Source organism: Emys orbicularis, chromosome 19 (genome assembly GCF_028017835.1).
Source record: "Emys orbicularis isolate rEmyOrb1 chromosome 19, rEmyOrb1.hap1, whole genome shotgun sequence".
Classification (NCBI taxonomy): domain Eukaryota; kingdom Metazoa; phylum Chordata; order Testudines; family Emydidae; genus Emys; species Emys orbicularis.
Genome location: NC_088701.1, coordinates 4,662,730 through 4,682,471, shown reverse-complemented (window position 1 = coordinate 4,682,471; position 19,742 = coordinate 4,662,730). Strand labels below are relative to the sequence as shown.

Below are 19,742 nucleotides of genomic sequence, written 5' to 3'. Positions count from 1 at the left end.
CAAACACGCTGCCCCTAACTCCAGCAAGTACGGTAGTCATCCCCTCCCTGAACCAGCCACCCCACCATCTTCCTACAGGCCTCCCCAGTAGTGGCAGGGGGACAGTCTGATGCCCCATTGCTCCCTTTGCCAGGGCCACAAGCCCTGGCACACACCTGCTGGGCTGCTGCCTCATGCAGGATGTCTATCACACCCCCTGGTGGAAGTACAGCTGGGCCCACTCCCACAAGTGGGTCTTGGGTGGGGAGACAACTCAATACATCCAGGGATCTAGCCCCAGCTGTGGGAGGGGAGTGGTGCTTAGTGGTTAGAGCATTGGGCCAGGCATCCAGACTCCTGGGTTCAATCCCCAGCTCTGGGAGGAGACGGGGCTCTGGGGACTCCTGGGTTCAATCCCCAGCCCTGGGAGAGGTCAGGACTCCGGGTCCTATCCCCAGCCCCGGGAGGGGAGTGAGAGTCAGGACTCCTAGGGCCTATACTACAGCAGGGCCTCAATCCTCTACTTTTTGAAAGTTTTTTTTTTTTTTTTTTAAATCCTTTTAAAACCCCAAATGTACTTAAAAAAAATGATACAAAAGAATCAGCTGGTTAAAAAGAGGGCAAAGAGGGGGGGGGTGCTAGTCCCCTCGTAGATCCATGCTCCTAAACACAATGCCTCCTCCCCGCTCCCCACATCACCCACTGTGCTGGCACCTCCCCCTCGGTCCAAGGTTTTGTGCTTTTACAGTGGCTGTCCACACTGGAAGCTAGGGTCGTGCTACCGAGCATGGGAGTGGGGCGGGGGGGGGGGGGGGGGAAGATAGATAGCTGGAGCTGCCTGTGTTGTCCAGGGAGGAGGAGGAAGGGGATTGGTGCCTTCGTCTCAAGGAGACTTGTTATAGGACACGTCCCTCCTCTTCCTCCACTGCAGCATCTTGAGGAGGCTGAGGCTGGCTTTGAAGAGCCGGTCGTGCTGGAAGATCATCTGGTGGAAGGCGTTCAGAGGCAGGTTCCCAGTGGGGTCGGCGTGTTTCAGGGTGGTCATGGGTGTGTAGAGGCTGTTGGTCTGGTAGCGAAAAGGCGGCTTCTCGGCCATGATCACCTTGGCCGTGTGCTGGGGAGAGCGGAGGAAGGGCCTGCCTGTTAGACACTCGACCGACACCCTAGGCTTAACCCGTACCGGGGCAGATCCCCAGTTGATATGAAATCAGGCACAGCTCCATTGGGGTCAATGAGCCGCATCCCCAGCTGGTATTTGTACAGCACCTAACACAATGGGGTCCTGGGCCATGATGGGGACTCCTAGGCACGACGATAATATAAATAATCATGGCTCCATTGGACTCAATGGGCCAGATCACCAACTGGTGTACATCAGCATCACTCTGATTACCACTTACTGTTGGTACTGGTAGCACCTACAAGCCCCAGCCATGGCTCAAGCCCCACTACACTGGCCACTGTATATTATTTATTAGGTGTATTACGGTACTGCCTAGATGATTTGGGGTGGGGGGGGCTGGGAGCCAGGATTCCTGGGTTCAATCCCAGCTCTGCAAGTCCCTTCCCTTTTCAATGCCTCAGTTTCCCCCCCCCCCTCTGTAAAATGGGGATAGCTGTGCCCAGCTCAACAAAAATGCTTTTTATCTATGGATCTCGAAGTGCTGAGCAGTAACATACTTGCTTCACCGCTGGTCGCCCTGCCCTTACACAGACCCCCACCCCACCCCCCGCGGCAGATGAGTGGGACAGAGGCCGAGCTGCGTCTCAAAGTTGAGCCTGGAGATGATGTTGACAGCCCCGGCCACTCCAGGTGCCACCACTAGATTTGGGGGTGCTTAGAACCTCTGGCAAGCAGGTCCCTAGGATCTAACTACCCACCCGTCCTCCCTAGGTCCCCAGTGTCAGTGTGGTTAGAGCCGAGCGCTATAGGGCTAGGAAGGGGGTAGCAGGTCAGTGTGAGGGCGGGAGGGTGGGGAAATGGCTCCCTACCTCAGCCACCTCGTCCGGCGACTGCCCCAGCACCGTGAAGACTTCCTTGGAATAGGCCATGTAGAAGCCTTGGAATATATCCAGTGTCTCCTGGTCAACGGCAGACAGGTCCATGCAGGCGGCTTCTTCGTAGAGTTTCCTTTCGAACTCGGTCACCACCGGCCCAGGTTCGATCAGGCTGATGCTGGGGAGGAGCAGGAGACAGTAACACGTCACAGCTCATGTACCCAGCCAGGGCCTGGCTCTGGGCTCATTAGGGCACACGCAGATAGGAGCTGCCATGCAGGGGCAAAGTGCTGGGTCGCACAGGTTGGTGCATCACCTCCTTAGACCAGTGGGCCTTCTAGTCCAGCACCCCACCCGCTGCCCCTCCCATATCAGACCACCCACCCCTCCCTCCTTCCACCTTTTATCCACCCACTGCTCCATCCATTCCTCCTTCCAGCCCTTCCTCCCTCTACCTACCCACTGCTCCCTCCATCCAACCATCCCTCCTTCCCCTTTTTATCCACCCACTGCTCCATCCATCCATTCCTCCTTCCAGCCCTTCCTCCCTCTACCCTCCCACTGTTCCCTCCCTCCCTCCCTTCTGCCACCCGCCTACCTCCATCCCTTCCTCCCACCAACTCTGGGATCCCACCTCCCTGCATTGCCGTTTCAGATGGCTGGGCCATATAATCCAATATCCTTACACCTCCTGCACCCAGCCTAAGGTCCCAGCACTGCGGTCGACACCTCCCCTTCCGTGCACACGCGATGCACTAAGCCAACAGTGCTAGGATGCGCATGGGGCGCAGGGGAGGGAGAGGCCATCTGGACCCCACCCCTCACTGCCTCGGTGGGTCCGTCCCCCTTATCTGAGCACCAGCAAAGTCAGCAGCGGTGGGGGCTGCCAAGTCATTCTAATGGATCAATGGAGCAACCAGGCACCTCCCATCCACTCCCTGCAGCCACCTGCCTGCAACCCCTCCGAGCTTCAGACGGGGGGCGGCTGGGAATGTCCATTGCCCCCCTGTAGCGCTGGGGCTCATCTCCCCTACACAGCCCTGCCCCCCGGACTTACTTCACGCCAAACTTCAGCGCCTGCAGGGCCAAGCTCTCACAGAAACCCTCCACAGCGAACTTGGAGGCGGAGTAGATGTCGTTGAAGATGAGGCCTGGGGAGCAGAGGGGAGAGCGATTCAGCCCCCCGGGGTGAAGCAGAGGGAGGGGAGGAAGCTGGGCTGGACAAGGGTGAGGCTCTGCTCTGCCGGGAGGGCCTGCCCAGAACTTGACGAGGGGTTGGCCACTGGGGAGAGGAGACACCTGCCAGTGGTACTGACCTGAATTGTCCCACCAGCTCCTGGGCCTCCCCCGTCTGTCTCCTGTCTTATATCTCGAGGCAGAGACCAGCTTCTTGCTCTGCGTTTGTACAGCGCCTAGCACAGTGGGGCCCTGGCTGGGGCTACCGTAATACACCTAATAAATATCATACAGAACCCAGCACACTGGGGTCAGTGTCTTATGGGGGGTGGGAGAGCCCAGGGCTCAGGGTCCCAGCAGGAGAGGGGAGGCAGGGTCCCACGGGGGGGCAGGCTGGGGCTCCGGGTGGTTTCCACACAGCAGGGGCCCATCAACAGGAGCCTGGACCTGTCTCCCCCCCCCACACACACCAAATCAGCAAGGTGCAGCCAGTCCCCAGGGGCCACAGCCCCCCGCCCCGGTCTCACCTTGCAGCCCCAGCACGCTGCTCATCACCACGATGTGGCCCCGGCGCCGGCGCTTCATGTCGGGGAAAACTTCGCGCACCAGCCGTACCAGCCCAAAGAAGTTGGTGTCAAAGAGACTCTTCATGGCAGCGACGCTCTGGCTCTCCACCGGCCCGATCATGCCCAGCCCCGCGTTGTTCACTGCAACAGAGGGGGGCGCGTGAGCCCCAGGAACCCCCCAGGGTATGGCAGCTGCTGTAGCTCCCTCCTCCACTGGGGGGGTGAGCGCAGATTGGGAGTGGGGAGCCCCACTGAGATGGGGGGGAGCCAGGATCCCCTTTCCCCCCCAGCTCCGATCACCGAAGGCAGAGGCACAAATGGCCCATCCGGCTCTCTGGCTGGCCCACACCGTGGGGCTCCGGATCCTTTCCTTCAGGTGGGGCGACCCCACAGGCCTCATGGCCTGACATACTAGATGGGCCCGTCCAAGGTAGCAGGACATGGAGGATACCCGGCTAGATGGGCCCGTGGGTTTGATCCCATATGGCGTTTCCTACGCTCCCCCTGAGCGGGGGCTCAGCTCTGCCGGGGAACGCATTGAGATCCCCACTTTATGGAGCGTCCCCTTCCCTGTTCAGCCGAACCCGCTGCTGGGTCACCACCCAGCAAGGCCAGTCGAGCGCACGTGCGTGAGTTCCGGTGTCAACTGCCCTCTACCCCACAAAACAACCTTAGCGCCGAAGAGCCAGAACCTGCCCTCGCACTTGTGGCCGGATTTTTAGTGGGGGCAAATGGGCAGGGCGAAGCCACTTAGCTCCTCCATTTACTTGAGCTCAGGACGTGCCACTGACACACCCAGGAGTCGGGGGCAGAGGGGAGTAGAGACTCAGGGGGGCAAATGCAGAAGCTACCTGTAAGGGGCTGTGTAAATTACAGGCTAGAAAAATGGGTGGAGTCTAAGTGGGTGGGGTCTAAATGGGCAGGGCCTAAATGGGTGCGTCTAAGTGGGCGGGGTCGAAGGTACCCAAGACAAGACATTCCTTAGACTCCCTCCTCTGGAGGAACCCCCAGCTGCTCCAGCCCCCACTCCCACGGTGCATCTGTGGGGCGAGGGGGTAAGGGAAGAGTGCAGCGGTCCCCCAACCTCCCCACCACCGGATGCATTCCAAGGAAGGCGGCCCACGCAGCCCCGAGAGGCCAGGCCGGCTCTCCTACCCAGCACGTCCACTCTCCGCTGGGGAATGCCCTCCACACAGCGCCGGATGGATTCCTCGCTGGTCACGTCCATCTGGCGGATTTCCAGGGTCTTGTCCAGCGCTGGCCCCGCCTGCTTCTCCAAGGCCTCCCGCTTGTCCAGGTTCCTCATGGTGGCGATGACTAGGGAGAGAGATGGAGGGGGCACGGGGGTTCAAACCAGCCAGGAAGCTCAGGGTCCCACTCCTGTGCTAAGCAGGCTCAGGCCTGGTTGGTGCTTGGATGGGAGACTCCCAGGGCTAAGATGGGTGCTGCAGGGTGAGGGGCTCAGTAGGGGGCACTGGGTTGGTGGGGGGGGGGGAGACTCTGACTGCGCAGACTCTAATGCACTAGGGGGAACTGTGCTGCAGAACCAGGGTGGGGGCTCAGTAGGGGGTGGTCTCCCCTTGCAGGCTATGCCAGTGTGGCCCCAGTGAGTGCTGTGAGGCAGAATGGTGCCGTTTACCTGGTCAGGGTCCTGCCCCATCAGAGATCACAGGGCAATTTTCACGCGATTCAGGATGCTGGATGCCCCTTCCTGCCCCACCCGTTGGCTAATTACATTCTGCCTCCGTAGACTCTCCCTGCAGCTTCGACTGAACAAAGCACTCTGCGCGTCTTGTCCTAAACTCCCATGCAGCGCGGCTGTTACACACCAGCCAAACCCTACTCCAGAGGTGGCTGCATCTCTGCAGTGGCTGAGCAATCTCTGCATTAACAGCTGATGTGCCCCACCCCAGAGGCAGCTGCATCTCAGCAGTGGGTGAGCGAACCCTGCATAAACTGTTCCCACGCCCCATCCCACCCCAAAGGTGGCTGCATTTCAGCACTGGCTGAATGATCTCTGTATTAACAGCGGCCACATCCCACCCCAGAGGTGGCTGCATCTCAGTGGTGGGAGAAGTGATTCGGTACATAGGGCTATAAAACTCCTGGGGACAAAAGGCCATAGAAGTTGTAAGATCGTTATCATTTCCCTGCCCTATGCGGCATGTTCCTCCTCTTCTCCAGCTCTTTATAATCCCCAGCCCGACCCTCTCACCTCGGAATCTCTTCAGCTCATCTTTAGCCAGCCGGACGGCCAGAGCCAGCCCGATCCCGGAGGAGCAGCCAGTCAGCAACACGTTCCTGCAGGACATCCCTGTCTGTCTGTCTGTCCGGGCAAGAGAAGTCAGGTTCAAAGAGGGTGGAGGGAGTGGGGTCTAGTGGTTAGAGTAAGAAGGTTGCAACTCAGGACTCCTGGGTTCTAGCTGCAGCTCTGGGAAGGGAGCAAAGCCTAGTGATCAGAGGGGAGGACGGCGTGTCAAGACTCCTGGGTTCTATCCCCAGCTGGTGGGGGAGTGGGGCTTAGAGGGCAGAGTGGGGGCTGGGGGTGTTAGGCGTCAGGCCACTGATCTACTCAGTTGTGCCAGTCCCATCTCCCCCTTCATGGATCTGGTTGCCCTCTACGTGACCCCCCCCCGCCAGCCTCTGATCTCGGTCTCTTCCTAGGAGAGGATTTCCACCAGTTGAAGCGGCACCAGCCTGAGCCCATCCCCCTCCCGCGGGAGAACATGTTGTTCTATTCTGGAACCGTCTCAGCCGGGGCCAGCGCTGGCTCCGCCCGTCAGCTCAGGGGAGTGAAGAGCCCAACTCCCGAGTGCCGTAACTAACCACCCTAACCCCTGGTGTAGACGCAGCTAGGTCGGACGCGCGCGTCACCCGGGGAGGGGATGTTCTCATGCTGCCAGAAACGCGCTGCTGCCGCTGGACGTGGCGTCTACACTCCAAGGCTCCGGCGCGGCCGTGTCAGCATGCTTGGGAACGGGGCGCGGGTTGGGGGGAGAATCAGGGCTTGCTGGTGACCCAGCTCTGCTGGAGCACAGGGGGCAGATGAGGGCCATGGTTCTGTTTCCCAGCTCAGCCTCTGGGCGACCTTGGGCAAAGCACTGCGGCTCTGTGCCTCTTTTTCCCCTCCCCTCTTTGGTCTATTTAGGCTGTGAGCTCTTTGGAGCACGGGACTGGCTCTCACCCGGCAGGACGCCCCCCCGATCGCAGCTGAGGTCTCTACAGGATACCACAACACCCCTAATAACTCGACAAGCTGGCAAACGTCAGGTTTCATCTGCGGATGCGTTTGACAGGCGAGGGCCCCGTGCCAAGGCAGTCGGCAATTAATAATTAACGGGCACCAGCTCCTCATGGCAACTCCTGCCCTGAATCTCAAGTTCTTCATGCCGGATCCACGCCTTGGATCTCTCTCCCTGACCCAGTTCAGACCCAGCAAGGCTGCTCTCAGGCCGGCCGCAGAGCCGGGGGGGGGGGGGGGGAATTATAACCAATCAAAGGACGGAAGCTGGGTTATTATTGCCCTAAGCTTTGATTTCTTTGGGGACAAAAGGCCCACCCTGCTGATCTCACCCGGCTGAGAATGCCACCGCAGGCAGGCACCCAAGCGGGTACAGAGAGCTGGCAAAGGGGCCACGGGACAATTAACGAGGGGGTCGGGCCTGCGAGGAGGCGATCCTGCTCCAGATTTAGTCTTGTTCAGTTACGCTCTGTTATAACCCACTTTTATATTGACCGAGGCGATAAAAGCTCTTTAAAAAGGGAGCCAGAAGTTCACCGCCGACTCCAAAACAAGCCCGATCGCTCATAGGATGAAAGGCCCTTTAAATGCAACACTTCTAGGACTAGGAGTCCTTGTGGCACCTTAGAGACGAACAAATTTATTTGAGCATAAGCTTTCGTGGGCTAAAACCCACTTCAGCGGATGCATGCAGTGGAAAATACAGTAGGAAGATATATATACACAGAGGACATGAAAAATGGGTGTTGCCATACCAACTATAACGAGAGTAATCAATTAAGGTGGGCTATTAGCAGCAGGAGAGGGGAAAAAAACCTTTTGTAGTGATAATCAGGATGGTCCATTTCCAACAGTTGACAAGAAGGTGCGAGTAACAGTAGGGGGAAAAATAGCATGGGGAAATAGTTTTTACTTTGTGTAATGACCCATCCACTCCCAGTCTTGATTCATACCTAATTTAATGGTGTCCAGTTTGCAAATTAATTCCAATTCTGCAGTTTCTCGTTGGAGTCTGTTTTTGAAGTTTTTTTGTTGGAGTATTGCGACTTTGAGGTCTGTAATTGAGTGACCAGGGAGGTTGAAGTGTTCTCCTGCTGATAATAGCCCACCTTAATTGATTACTCGTTATAGTTCATATGGCAACATCCATTTTTTCATGTCCTCTGTGTATATATATATATATATATATATATATATCTTCCTTCTGTATTTTCCACTGCATGCATCCGATGAAGTGGGTTTTAGCCCACGAAAGCTTATGCTCAAATAAATTTGTTAGTCTCTAAGGTGCCACAAGTACTCCTATTCTTTTTGCTGATACAGACTAACACGGCTACCACTCTGAAACCTGTCACTTCTAGGACTGTAATTTTGGACTATGGGGGCACCTACAAGCCAGAGCTGAGATTGGGGTCCCCTGTCACGCACCGGTCGCTGCACAGAGTAAGAGACGGTCCCTGCCCCAAAGAATCTAAAGTGACAGGCAGACAAAGGAGAACTTGGCTCAGTTTCCACCTCTGCCCCACGCAGACCTGAGGCATACCCGTGCCTCAGTTTCGCTGCCTGCAAAATGGGTACAATAATAATTCCTTATACCCAGCCTTCCTCTGTGCATACTGTAAAATCTTCAGGGCTGGGACTGTCTCTCACTATATGTCTGTGCAGGATCTGGCATGACGGGGGCCTGCGTAGCACCCGGCACGATGCGGGATGGGCCCTGATCACGGTTGGGGCTCTGTGCAAGGCCCCGACCTAGGTGCTTCTGTAATACCAACACTAATGAAATGCAGAGGGGGTGTCCGTGTTTCACCCAGGCCTGTGGGTCAGAGAAGGCACAGAACCCAGGTAGGTCACCCCAGAACCCAGTGAGCACCAAGGGCCGATACAAACTGTACCTGACCACGCCTGGAAGAGACGGTCCAGGATTATGGGTCATGTGACTCAGGGGGACTCCGGGCCTGTGGGAGTCTGATCCAGGTGGGATTAAGGAGGGGAGAGGGTGAGCACTCAGTACAATAAACCTCTCCCTGGAAATTCATGGTTACTGCTCAAAATGGCACCAACATAACGAGCTCGGTGTCCTTCCCTGGCTCTCCGGGAAAGCAGCAGCTGCAGCCAGCCAGCCTGACTAATCTTGGCTTATTCTGGTACTAGATCCGGCAGGGTCAGGCTATATATAGAAGATGGGGCTCCTCTCTCCACAGGAAGGTCTCCGCCGGGCCTCCCCACCACAGAAGGTGGGTCTCAGGCCAGCTCCCCAGAGAGCCACTCTGTACTGTGCTTCTGATGGACACGCGCCCCCACCCCCAAAAAACACCCTGTCCCTGCTGCAGACCCAATTCCCAACCCCCCCCCTTTGCACTTTGCACCCCACTTCCAGCTCCACCCAATGCACCCCCCTCCCAGGGGTCCCTAGCTCCCAGATCTTGCTCCCCAATACACCCCTGCTCTCACAGCACCCTGATCTTTCCTGCAACCCCCCCCCCCGCTTTTCCCCTTCCCCAATGCACCCCCTACTCCCCAGCTCTTCCCAGTGCACCCCTGGGTCCTCCTGGGCTCGGATCCGCAATGCACCCCCCAACCTTTCTTACCCCCCCATACACCCCAATCTCCCAGCCCCCCAGGATCAGGGGAAGGCTGAGCACCAGGCGAAGCCCCGCTTTACCCCCCGAGATGGGGGGGACCCCCTTGCTGCGGGATTCAGCTGCCCTTGGAGCCGGGAGCTCGGAACCCAGCCCCCCGCCTACCTGCACCGCTGCGAGCTAGATCGCCACCGTCTCCGCCAGTCCCCGCCTTGCAGCGGCTCTAGCTACGGCTCCTTCATCCGACCGGCCGAGGGAAACGCCCCGCGAGCCCGCAGCACGCCGGGGCTTGTAGTCCCTGCAAGCCGGCCTCCCCCAGCTCCCGGGGCGTGGGGCAGAGCCCTGCCCAGCGCTCCCCCATGCCCCGCCCTTCCTGCCTGTCCCGCCCCGGGAGGGGGGGCGGCACCCTCTGGCCATCCCCGCCCCCCTGCAAGGTAACTCGGGGGTGCAGGGCGGCTTGTTATGGTGGGGTTGGAGTCTGCCGCTGGGGCTTTATTATTGTAGGGTTGGAGGATGCACGTGGGCCTTTGTTATTGTAGGGTTGGAGCATGCACATGGGGCTTTGTTATTGTAGGGTTGGAGCATGCACATGGGCCTTTGTTATTGTAGGGTTGGAGCATGCACATGGGCCTTTGTTATTGTAGGGTTGGAGCATGCACATGGGCTTTTGTTATTGTAGGGTTGGAGCCTGCCGATGGGGCTTTGTTATTGTAGGGTTGGAGGATGCACGTGGGCCTTTGTTATTGTAGGGTCACCTGTGCAGTAGCTTGTTATTGTAGGGTTGGAGCCTGCCGATGGGGCTTTGTTATTGTAGGGTTGGAGGATGCACGTGGGCCTTTGTTATTGTAGGGGCACCTATGCAGTAGCCTGCTATTGTAGGGTTGGAGCATGCACATGGGCCTTTGTTATTGTAGGTTTGGAGCCTGCCGATGGGGCTTTGTTATTGTAGGGCTGGAGGATGGACATGGAGCTTTGTTATTGTAGGTTGGAGCATGGACATGGGGCTTTGTTATTGTACCGTGGCTCATGACAGCTAAGTTGCTGCTGCCCTTGATTTATTTTTATATACGCACTTTATTTTGAAGTAGCCAAGCTCTGAAGTATTTGTCTGAGGTGTTTTTTGAGGTTTGGGCCATTTTGTTGTGCAGGTCCAAACAACTGTTCCCCAGGGCTGATCCGCTGTCAGTTTATGCATCTTGAATGAAATTGCACAGCATTAACATGCCGACATGCTCCTGTTCTGGCCATGACCAGCTAACATATTTCCAAACACAACTTGCTGGGTCTCATTGTGTCGTGGGAGCCCCTTGCAGTCCTCCGTGTTCTGACCCCGAAAATGCTTTTGAGATTCAAAAAAAGTTCAATTATAAATTCTTTAAAATAATAAAGGGGGACCCTGCAGAACTGCGGTATGTCACCTACCACTTACATCAGCTTCTGGACCACATGACTGGAGGATAGCGAATGTGATGCCAATTTTTTTAAAAGGCTCCAGAGGCGATCCTGGCAATTACAGGCCAGTAAGCCTAACGTCAGTACCAGCAAATTGGTTGAAACTAAGGTAAAGAACAGAATTGTTGGACACATAGATGAACACAATTTGCTGGGGAAGAGTCAACACGGCTTTTGTAAAGGGAAATCACACCTCACCAATCTACTAGAATTCTTTGAGGGGCTCAATAAACATGTGCACAAGAGGGATCCAGTGGATATAGTGTACTTGGACTTTCAGAATGCCTTTGACAAGGTCCCTTGTCAAAGGCTCTTAAGCAAAGTAAGCAGTCATGGGATAAGAGGGAAAGTGCTCCCATGAACTGGTTAGAAGATAGGAAACCAAGCGTAGGAATAAGTGGTCATTTTCAGAATGGAGAGAGGTAAATAGTGGTGTTTCCCAGGGATCTGTACTGGTGCCTGTGCTGTTCAACGTATTCATAAATGATCTGGGGAAAGCTGTACATAGTGAGGTGGCAAAGTTTGCAGAGGATAACGATCTTGACTAATTTTGTAAACCCAAAGCTGACTGCGAAGAGTTACAAAGGGATCTCACTAAACTAGGTGACTGGGCAACAAAATGGCAGATGAAATTCAATGTTGATAAATGTAAAGTAATACACATTGGAACATATAATCCCAACTGTACATACAAAATGATGGGGTCTAAATTAACTGTCACAACTCAGGAAAGAGATCTTGGAGTCATCATTGATCGTTTTCTGAAAACATCTGATCAATGTGCAGTGGCTGTCAAAAAAGCGAACAGACTGGTAGGAACCATTAGGAAAGGGATAGATAATAAAGCAGAATTCTCATAATGCCACTACATAAATCCATGGCACACCCACATCTTGAATACTGTGTGCAGTTCTGGTCGCCCCAACTCAAAAAAGATGTATTAGAAATGGAAAAGGTGCAGAGAAGGGCAACAAAAATGATTAGGGGTGTGGAGCAGCTTCCATAGGAGGAGAGATTAAAAAGTCTGGGACTGTTCATCTTAAAAAAAGAGACAGCTAAGGGGGGATAAACTAGAGGTTTCTAAAATCCGGAATGGTGTGGAGACAGTGAATAAGGAAGTGTTATTTACCCCTTCACATAACACAAGAATCAGGGGTCACCCAATGAAATTAATAGGCATTAGGCTTAAAACAAACAAAAGGAAGTATTTCTTCACACAACGCACAGTCAATCTGTGGAACTTGTTGCCAGGGGAGGTTGCAAAGGCCAAAACTATACCTGGGTTCAAAAAATGAATTAGATATGTGCATGGAGGTTAGGTCCATCAATGGCTATTAACCAAGACAGTCAGGGTGTCCCTAAACCTCTGACTGCCAGATGCTGGAACTAGGCAACAGAGGATGGATCACCTGATGATTGCCCTGTACTGTTCATTCCCTTGGACAGGGCCGCCTGGGGGGGGGGGGGGGGCAAGTGGGGCAATTTGCCCCAGGCCCTGGGCCCCGCAGGGACCCCGTGAGCCCTGGCCGAGAATCCCTTTCCTCACCCAGCGGCAGTCCGGGTCTTTGGCGGCATTTCAGCGGTGGGGGGCCCTTCAGTGCTGCTGAAGACACAGAGCGACTGAAGGGCCCCCTGCCGCCGAAATGCCGCCGCCACCACAGACTCGGAGCGCCGCCTGGTGAGTACAAGCTCCCCCCGCTTTGCCCCAGGCCCCCTGAATCCTCTGGGCGGCCCTGCCCTTGGAAGCATCTGGCATTGGCCACTGTCAGAAGACAAAAGAGTCCTGTGACACCTTATAGACTAACAGACGTTTTGGAATCTATAAGGTGCCACAGGACTCTTTGTCGCTTTTCACAGATCCAGACTAACACGGCTACCCCTTTGACTCTTGTCGGAGACAGGATACTGGGCTAGATGGGCCGTTGGTCTGACCCAGTATGGCCGTTCTTATGGTCTTAGTAACAATTTCCGTGCTCACTGCAGTTCTGGGATTTGGCTGGAGCAAGGCCCAGAACCAGCCCAGTGAGGAGCTGCCCACATGGGGGCTTCGTACCCCACAATTCCTGGAAGGCGTGGGCTAGACAGCAGTCTGGGCCCCTGATTCCCTGCTCTGGCTGAGATCCATTCACCACTGGCATCAGGGGCAGAGGTGGATTTACACCATTTTTGTCCCTTCCCGCATAGTTTACAGCAGCCTTGAGGCTACTCTAACTTACACACTGAACAACCACCAGGGCTTCCCTGCAGTGATGTGGAGCACAAGTGTGGCCCTTGGCCTGAGGGGCATGGCCAGGGCCAAGGGGGCGTGGCTAGCGCACCACTAACTAATCTGGACGACTGTTTGACTAGTTTTTCATGCTGGCCATGCCCACTCCACCTTGAACACATCCCCTGTGTCAGGAGCTTCAAGGGGTTAGCAGCTCAAGCAATGCCCTCTGCCAGGAGAGATCTCTCAGGGTTATGGTCCCTTTTCTTTGCAACAGCAGCATCAAAGGGGCGGTAGGGCAAGTGAGAATCAAGCCTCTGGATCATGGAAGGCTTTAAACAAACCGCCACTTGCTGAGATGTGCCCGTTCCGAGCAAAAACCAACCAGACTGCTCAGCAAAACAGCACGGGAGGGTCCTTTGCCTATTACCATAGAGATTGCTTAGGGTTGTTGGATTGCAGTCGGAGCACAGATGTACCGAGGCTGGGTCCGTGCTCAGGAATCTTAGCCAAAATGTTCCCCCTTCGTCTTTCTGCTGCGTAAGAAGGGCTGGGGCACGGGGCGAACTTGGTAATGAAATAACCCCTATGTCTTCTATGGTGCTTTTCATCCCTGGAACTCAAACACGTCACACTCTTGAATGGGTTTATCCTCGACCCCCTGGGAGGCAGTCCTGTCTTCCCTGTTGATCAGCGGGGGAACCGAGGCACGGAGAGGCCATGTGACTTGCCCAGGGGTCAGAGGAGGACAGACGAGGGAATTAAATCCAGGGCTCCCACAGCCTAGGTCAATACTTTAACCATTAGATCATCATCCTTCCTTGTCTATACAGAGAAACTGACTGGAGCGCCTCCTGTGGATACTCAATTCCAGACCAGGTCACTTTATTCTGCAGGTATTAGGGTGCTTCTAATGCGGAGTCATTCTGGCATAGTCACCTTTATTCCAGGCAATTTTAAATTATTTGTATGATCACAGCACCCAGGGCCCCACCGTGCCAGGCGCTGTACAGCCACAGAAAGAAAAGACAGTCCCTGCCCCAAAATCTTACAATCTAGAGCATCCACACGGGGCATTGAGTTTCCCTAGTGTTATAGGGGGCTTGGAGTCAGTCTAGAGCAGGTCATGAAATAAATCTCCCCTACTGGGTGCTGATAGCCATTTCCCTGCTGCCGCCAAACTTTATTCACATTCGGAATAAAACAGGTACAAACCCAGACAGATGCCTCAGGATCGCTCCCCCAGGAGGCACAAAGTTTCTGGACTGAGGATTCTGGGGGGCAGGGTGGGCATTGCAACAGGTGCTGTACAAAGGAGTAATCAGTTCAGTTCAGGGACTGTTGAAGTGTCCCACGGTGTAAGGAAATGACAGAACCCTTAGGTATTTCAGGGTTGGGGACGACCCACACACAGTACGGTTCTGTGCTCTGTCCTCTGTGTCCAGAGAGCTTGGATCAATGTCTCTAGAAATTGCAGAGCAGGGGGTATTACAAGGATAAGAGAGGGTTATGGAAAACAGCAGTGTCATGAGCTCTCTGTGTGTGTCCACTGCTGCCCTCTACTGGATGGAATTTGAACTGCATAGCTGGGTGTCATAAGCCCTAAGCTACGAGCAGCTGAAGGAGATTCTCCTGCAGATCCAGAGGTAGGGGACTGCATGCAGGAGGGTGTGAGTCCTATCCCTGCTGCTGTGAAATGTATAGCGGTTCTGCCGTGACTCCAATTTACACTAGAGATGGGGGATGAGGGAGACCTCCCCACAGAAAGGGTGACAGCTGGTGACGTTCCTGGGTCCTCTTCTTCTCGGTCTATGAAGGGCAGCCGTTTGTCACCATGTGCTGGGCAAACGCCTCCAGCCCCTTGCAGAGGGCCTGGAAATGTCCCTGCTGGCATTCCAGGGGGGTTGGCCACAGCTCCACCCAGGAGCCACTCCCGAGCAAGTATGCTATCCTGGGAAAGAGAGCAGGAGGAAACATTAACACGGCCCTTGGGGGATGAGGGGGGGACCCTGCATGTCCAGGGTACAGCCTGGCAGAGATCACAGGGCACTAAGGAGAACCACCCCCCATTGTTAGTATGGGAGCACTTGGCTCAGGGCCCCACTGTGGCTGGCTGCATCCCTGCCCCAAACAGCTCAGGAACTGAGGCACAGAGATGACATGACTTACCCAAGATCACATGGGGTCAGTGGCAGAGCTGGGAATTGAACCCACTTCTCCTGAGTCCCAGCCTAGTGCATTAACCACCAACCCACCCTCCTCATAATCCCCCTGCCTCTCCAGGAGCCTGCTGGAGACTCACTCAGTCTTCAGGTCCCACAGGTCACTGCTGAGGCCCCAGATCAAGTAGGTCCTGTTCTCCAGCAGGTTTAGGGTCGCCTTGCAAGCCACTGGGCTGATAAATCGACGGGTCTTCCCCTGGATGCTTTGCTCTGTCCCTTTAAAAAAAAAAAAAAAAAGCTAGCGATGCCCTATGAGCACGGGGAATAGAATGATCGCTGGTGACAGATCAATGAACAGGAGCCAGACCCATTGCAGAAGAGTCTGATCTCAGTTAAACAGGTGCCAATCCAGAGTGACTCTTGATTTCAAAGGGGTCTCTTTTAGTTTGACATGTGCTCAGAATCTGTCTCCGTGGGGTCTCTCTGGATTGACATTTGGAAGATAGGTCCATCAATGGCTGTTAGCCAAGATGGTCAGGGATACAACCCCATGCTCTGGGTGTGCCTAGCCTCTGACTGCCAGAAGCTGGGAGTGGACAACAGGGGATGGATCACTCGATGATTCACTCCCTCTGGGGCACCTGGCATTGGCCACTGTCAGAAGAGAGGATATTGGGCTAGATGGACCATTGGTCTAACCCAGTATGGCTCAGTTCTTATGACATCAGGCCAGGTGAGCTCAAAATCACTGTCAATAGACTCACTCTGGATTTATGGTGGTGTAAATGGGATCAGAATCTGGCCTCCTGTGTCGTGTTGGAAAAGGACTCCCATGGCCACAAGACGTGGAATCACAGTCCTTTAAATAGGGGGCGTTTATTAAAGGAAACAATCACAGACTAAAAAACTGGCTTCCACAGAGCTTGACACGCAGCTTTGGCTCTCTTGTTTACCAGGGACCACATGCTGTCTGGGACTCTTCAGTACACAGCGACAGCGAGTGACTGAAATATATACGGCAAGTAAACATGCTGCAGGTTTGAAATTTAGTCTGGGATTTTCAAAAGAGCCAAAGGGATTTAGGAGCCCAAATCACACTGAATTGAGTGTCTAACTCTCCTAGTCATCTTTGAAAACATGCAGCTAAATGGGATGAAAGAAGCAGCCAGTTCAGAGCCTGCATCACAAAGGAGGCTGGCAGGGGTAACGCTGATCAACATTTTTTGAACAGAACATTTTTCTGTCGCAAAATACCATTTTGTAGAAATCAGGAGGAACGCATTGATTCGGACAAAACTTTGTTTTAAAAAAAATTGAAAAAAGCCTTTTGATACAGCCAATATCCTCCACTTTGATAATCGGAGACTGGAATATTGAGGTTTTTTGGTTAGAAAATGATTTTATTTTCTACTAGAACATTTGGAAAAGTCAAGATCAGAATGGAAGAGTTTGATTTCCCGCTGACCCGCAGGAAGTTTCGATTTTTGGCTTTGTTCTGATCTAGAACAAAGACAGCGTTTGGAAACGTTGGCATCTCCCGCGGCGCCTCTGGTAGGCTCAGGGTGCGGAGAGCTGTTATGAGACGACCAAGGTTGAAGCCACCCGGGAGGGATGCGGGGGCAGTGCCCACCCTGGAGATAACTGGACCATTGATCAGTCTGGAGCATTTTCTAGCTGCACACCTCAGCGTGATGTGCTCTCGGGGATAAGCAAGGCCGTTTTTCACAACGTCTCTGATGACATAATGGGCATTGGCAGAGCTGAAAGGGGGAACACAGGGCTGGAATAGCAGGGGGGCTGTGGGATGGGATTAAGGTGCATCAGCAGAGCTAGTTAGAGGGAAGCCGAGGTGTGGCATGGCCAGTACTGGGTTTACAATGACACTGGGCTTACACTCAGAGGGGGCACTGGTGCCCGGACCATGGCCCCGCCCCCTGTGGCCCCACCCACCACTTGCTCCTCTCCGCCCCCTCCCCTGTGCAAGCGGTGGGCGGGGCCTTGGAGGGAAGAGATCGAGCAGGGGTGGGGCCTCAGGGCGGAGCATGGGAGGGGTCTCAGTGGGAAGGAGCTGAGTGGGGGCGGAGCCTCAGGATGGAGCAGGGGACAGGGCCAAGGTCTGGGTGCCGGGGCCCACAAAAGATTAATCCGGCCCTGGGGATAGCAAGCAGGGGGTCTAAGGGACATGACTGAAGGTGAAAGGGGAACCCAGGGCTGGGCTAGCAGGGGGCTGTGGGTCAGGATGGAGGGGCACTGGCAGAGCTGGAGTGGGGGGAAGCCCAGGGCTGGGATTGCAGGGGGCTGTGAGTCGGGACTGAGGGGCATCAGCTGCATGGACTGACTTCAATGACCCTCCTGAACTGCGGTTCTCAGCTGGTGCTATGTACTCCGTCGTTTTCAAGGAGCACTAAATTCACCTCCCAGATGTACAGAAATAAAACGCAGGTGAAAAGCCCCTGAGCGCGGGGGGGGGGGGGGGGGGGGGGGTTTGAGAGCAGCATTGCACCCTGTAACGAGGACAGCCAGCACATAGGGTGAGACGTGGGCAGACATTCACAGCAAGCGCCGTTACCTTCCTTAATGACCTGCACAATCCTCATGGTGAAGTAATTGTACATCCCGTTCTGCTCCACCTTCACCAGCTGAGCTTTATAGACTGGGGGAGAAGATGGGAGTCAGAGATCTGTTAAAGCCCGAAGGGGCCATCGTGACCGTCTAGGCTGCTCTACAGAATACAGGCCAGACACCATGGTGACGGAGGTGCCTGCAGGGGACTGGACTTGATGACCCAGAGGGTCCCTTCCAGATCTGTCTCTTATGGGACAAGAACTTATATAGAATAGAATCAAATCCCACCCATTGGGGCAAAGGGACCACACCAGTCATCATCTAGAATCCCACTTCACTTGCTCAGTGCTTGGCTGCTTCCTAGATCCGTGGGGGCGTGGGATGTAGGGTCCTACATCAATGGGTCTCAGGTGGGGGTGGGAATGGGCTTGACCCAGGTTTTCTTGCTGTGTAAAACGTCTGGGGGAAGATGTATGATGAATTCAGACTCTTTTTTCCCCCCCACCGGAGACCTCTGTGGTTGCCCGGAGAGCAGATCTCCCAGGCATGGCTGTCCTCAGTCTAACTGGGAAGCGGGAGTGGGTTTTATTCAGACTGTTTAAAACTCAGTGGATTTTAAATATTTAACTCAAATGGCTGAGCAACAGGTGGGAAAAAAACACTCATTAAAAAAGTTCAGCCACACATTTCAGATAAATAATTGTACCTAGTTCTTATCATCAGTCAATCTCAAATTAGGTCAGTATCGTTATCCCCATTTTATAATTGAGGAAACTGAGGCACAGAAGGGATACGACCTGCCCAAGGTCACCCAGCAGGCCAGAGGCAGTAATAGATCCCAGCTCTGCTGACTCCCAGCCCAGAGCCCCCATCTCTGTATCAGCCAAGGAACGTGGTGGAGTTCACACATACCCCGTTATGCGGCCTGCTTCTTCTCTGCTGCCGCTACGCTCATTGCAATGATCTCTGCCCGGATCAGGAGTTCATTGCCTCTGGGATCACTGGCAGATCTCACCCCGCCACCCCCCAGCTTTGGCCCTCCCCTGGACAACAGCCGATCAGAAGAACATAGGGCCTGTCTTACCATAATCCACCCCAGCCTCGCACGCGGCTTCGATGCGGACGGAGATGTCAGCGGGGGGCTGTTTAAATTTCTTGATCAGGCTGCATTTCTCTGGGGACAGAAGCAGATGATCCTAGTGAAGTGGCAGGTTTACAGCCCCTTTCGCACCAGGCTTTCGATGTCCTTTACGGACATGAATGAATTCAGCTTCACAGCCCCCCTGGGTGATGGGTGGGTGTCACCCTCATTGCCCAGACAAGGAAGCTGTGGCATAAACAGGGCAATGAGTTTGCCCTAGGTCACATGATGAATCAATGGCAGAGGTGGGAATAGAACCCAGGAGTCCTGACGCCCAGCCCTCCACTGCTCTGACCACTAGTCCCCGCTCGCTTCCCAGAGCAGGGAATAGAACCCCAGAGTCCTGACGCCCCCTCCATGTGGAAAGGTCCCAGAGGCAGCCAGAGATCAGGGCCTGGCCAAGGAGGAGAGGTCGCTTTGCATGTTATCTGTGCGAAGGTAGGAGCTGGAAGCATCCACAGATTCTCCTCACCTGAGAACCACAGAGGGAGCGTTCTAGGAGCGCAATCTGGACCCAGATCCCCCAAGCTCGCTCCATGCCGAGGGCTGCTGATCCCTGAGTTGCCACGGGCCGGCACCTGGCAGGGCTAGCGCATTGGCGCTGCATCCCCCCTGCTCTCACTGGCCCAAGCCCACTAGGTCAGTTGCAGTTCCAGCCTGTAGCATAGAAGCCA

At 54.8% G+C, this 19,742-nt stretch overlaps 2 protein-coding genes across 2 annotated transcripts in view; both read right to left on the bottom strand.

The window, feature by feature from the left end:
- Positions 1 to 780: 780 nt before the first annotated feature.
- On the bottom strand, positions 781 to 9,802 carry LOC135891807 (retinol dehydrogenase 8-like). The gene is made up of 7 exons (XM_065419473.1): positions 9,708 to 9,802; positions 5,935 to 6,045; positions 4,875 to 5,036; positions 3,681 to 3,860; positions 3,035 to 3,128; positions 1,972 to 2,155; positions 781 to 1,093 (listed from the first exon to the last, which is right to left on the bottom strand). Exons 2-7 carry the CDS (start codon positions 6,029 to 6,031, stop codon positions 863 to 865), a joined length of 948 nt encoding a protein of 315 aa, XP_065275545.1. The 5' UTR covers positions 6,032 to 6,045; positions 9,708 to 9,802; the 3' UTR covers positions 781 to 862.
- Positions 9,803 to 15,009: 5,207 nt separating this feature from the next.
- The window catches only part of LOC135891509 (A.superbus venom factor 1-like), a 51,848-nt gene continuing 47,115 nt past the window's right edge, over positions 15,010 to 19,742 (bottom strand). Inside the window, exons 38-41 of the mRNA XM_065419053.1 lie at positions 19,012 to 19,101; positions 17,932 to 18,015; positions 15,503 to 15,638; positions 15,010 to 15,151 (exon numbers count right to left, since the gene is read on the bottom strand). Coding sequence (XP_065275125.1) covers positions 15,010 to 15,151; positions 15,503 to 15,638; positions 17,932 to 18,015; positions 19,012 to 19,101 — 452 coding nt within the window. The remainder of the gene's footprint in view (positions 15,152 to 15,502; positions 15,639 to 17,931; positions 18,016 to 19,011; positions 19,102 to 19,742) is intronic.

Bases quoted from the DNA above. Each gene is read 5' to 3' on its own strand.
- LOC135891807 (XM_065419473.1), bottom strand. From the start codon at position 6,031: ATGTCCTGCAGGAACGTGTTGCTGACTGGCTGCTCCTCCGGGATCGGG. The intron at 3,861-4,874 runs GTAGGAGAGCCG...CCTCTGTTGCAG, and splicing joins GCGGAGAGTGGACGTGCTGG to TGAACAACGCGGGGCTGGGC. The intron at 2,156-3,034 runs GTAAGTCCGGGG...GCTCCTCCCCAG, and splicing joins GCGCTGAAGTTTGGCGTGAA to CATCAGCCTGATCGAACCTG.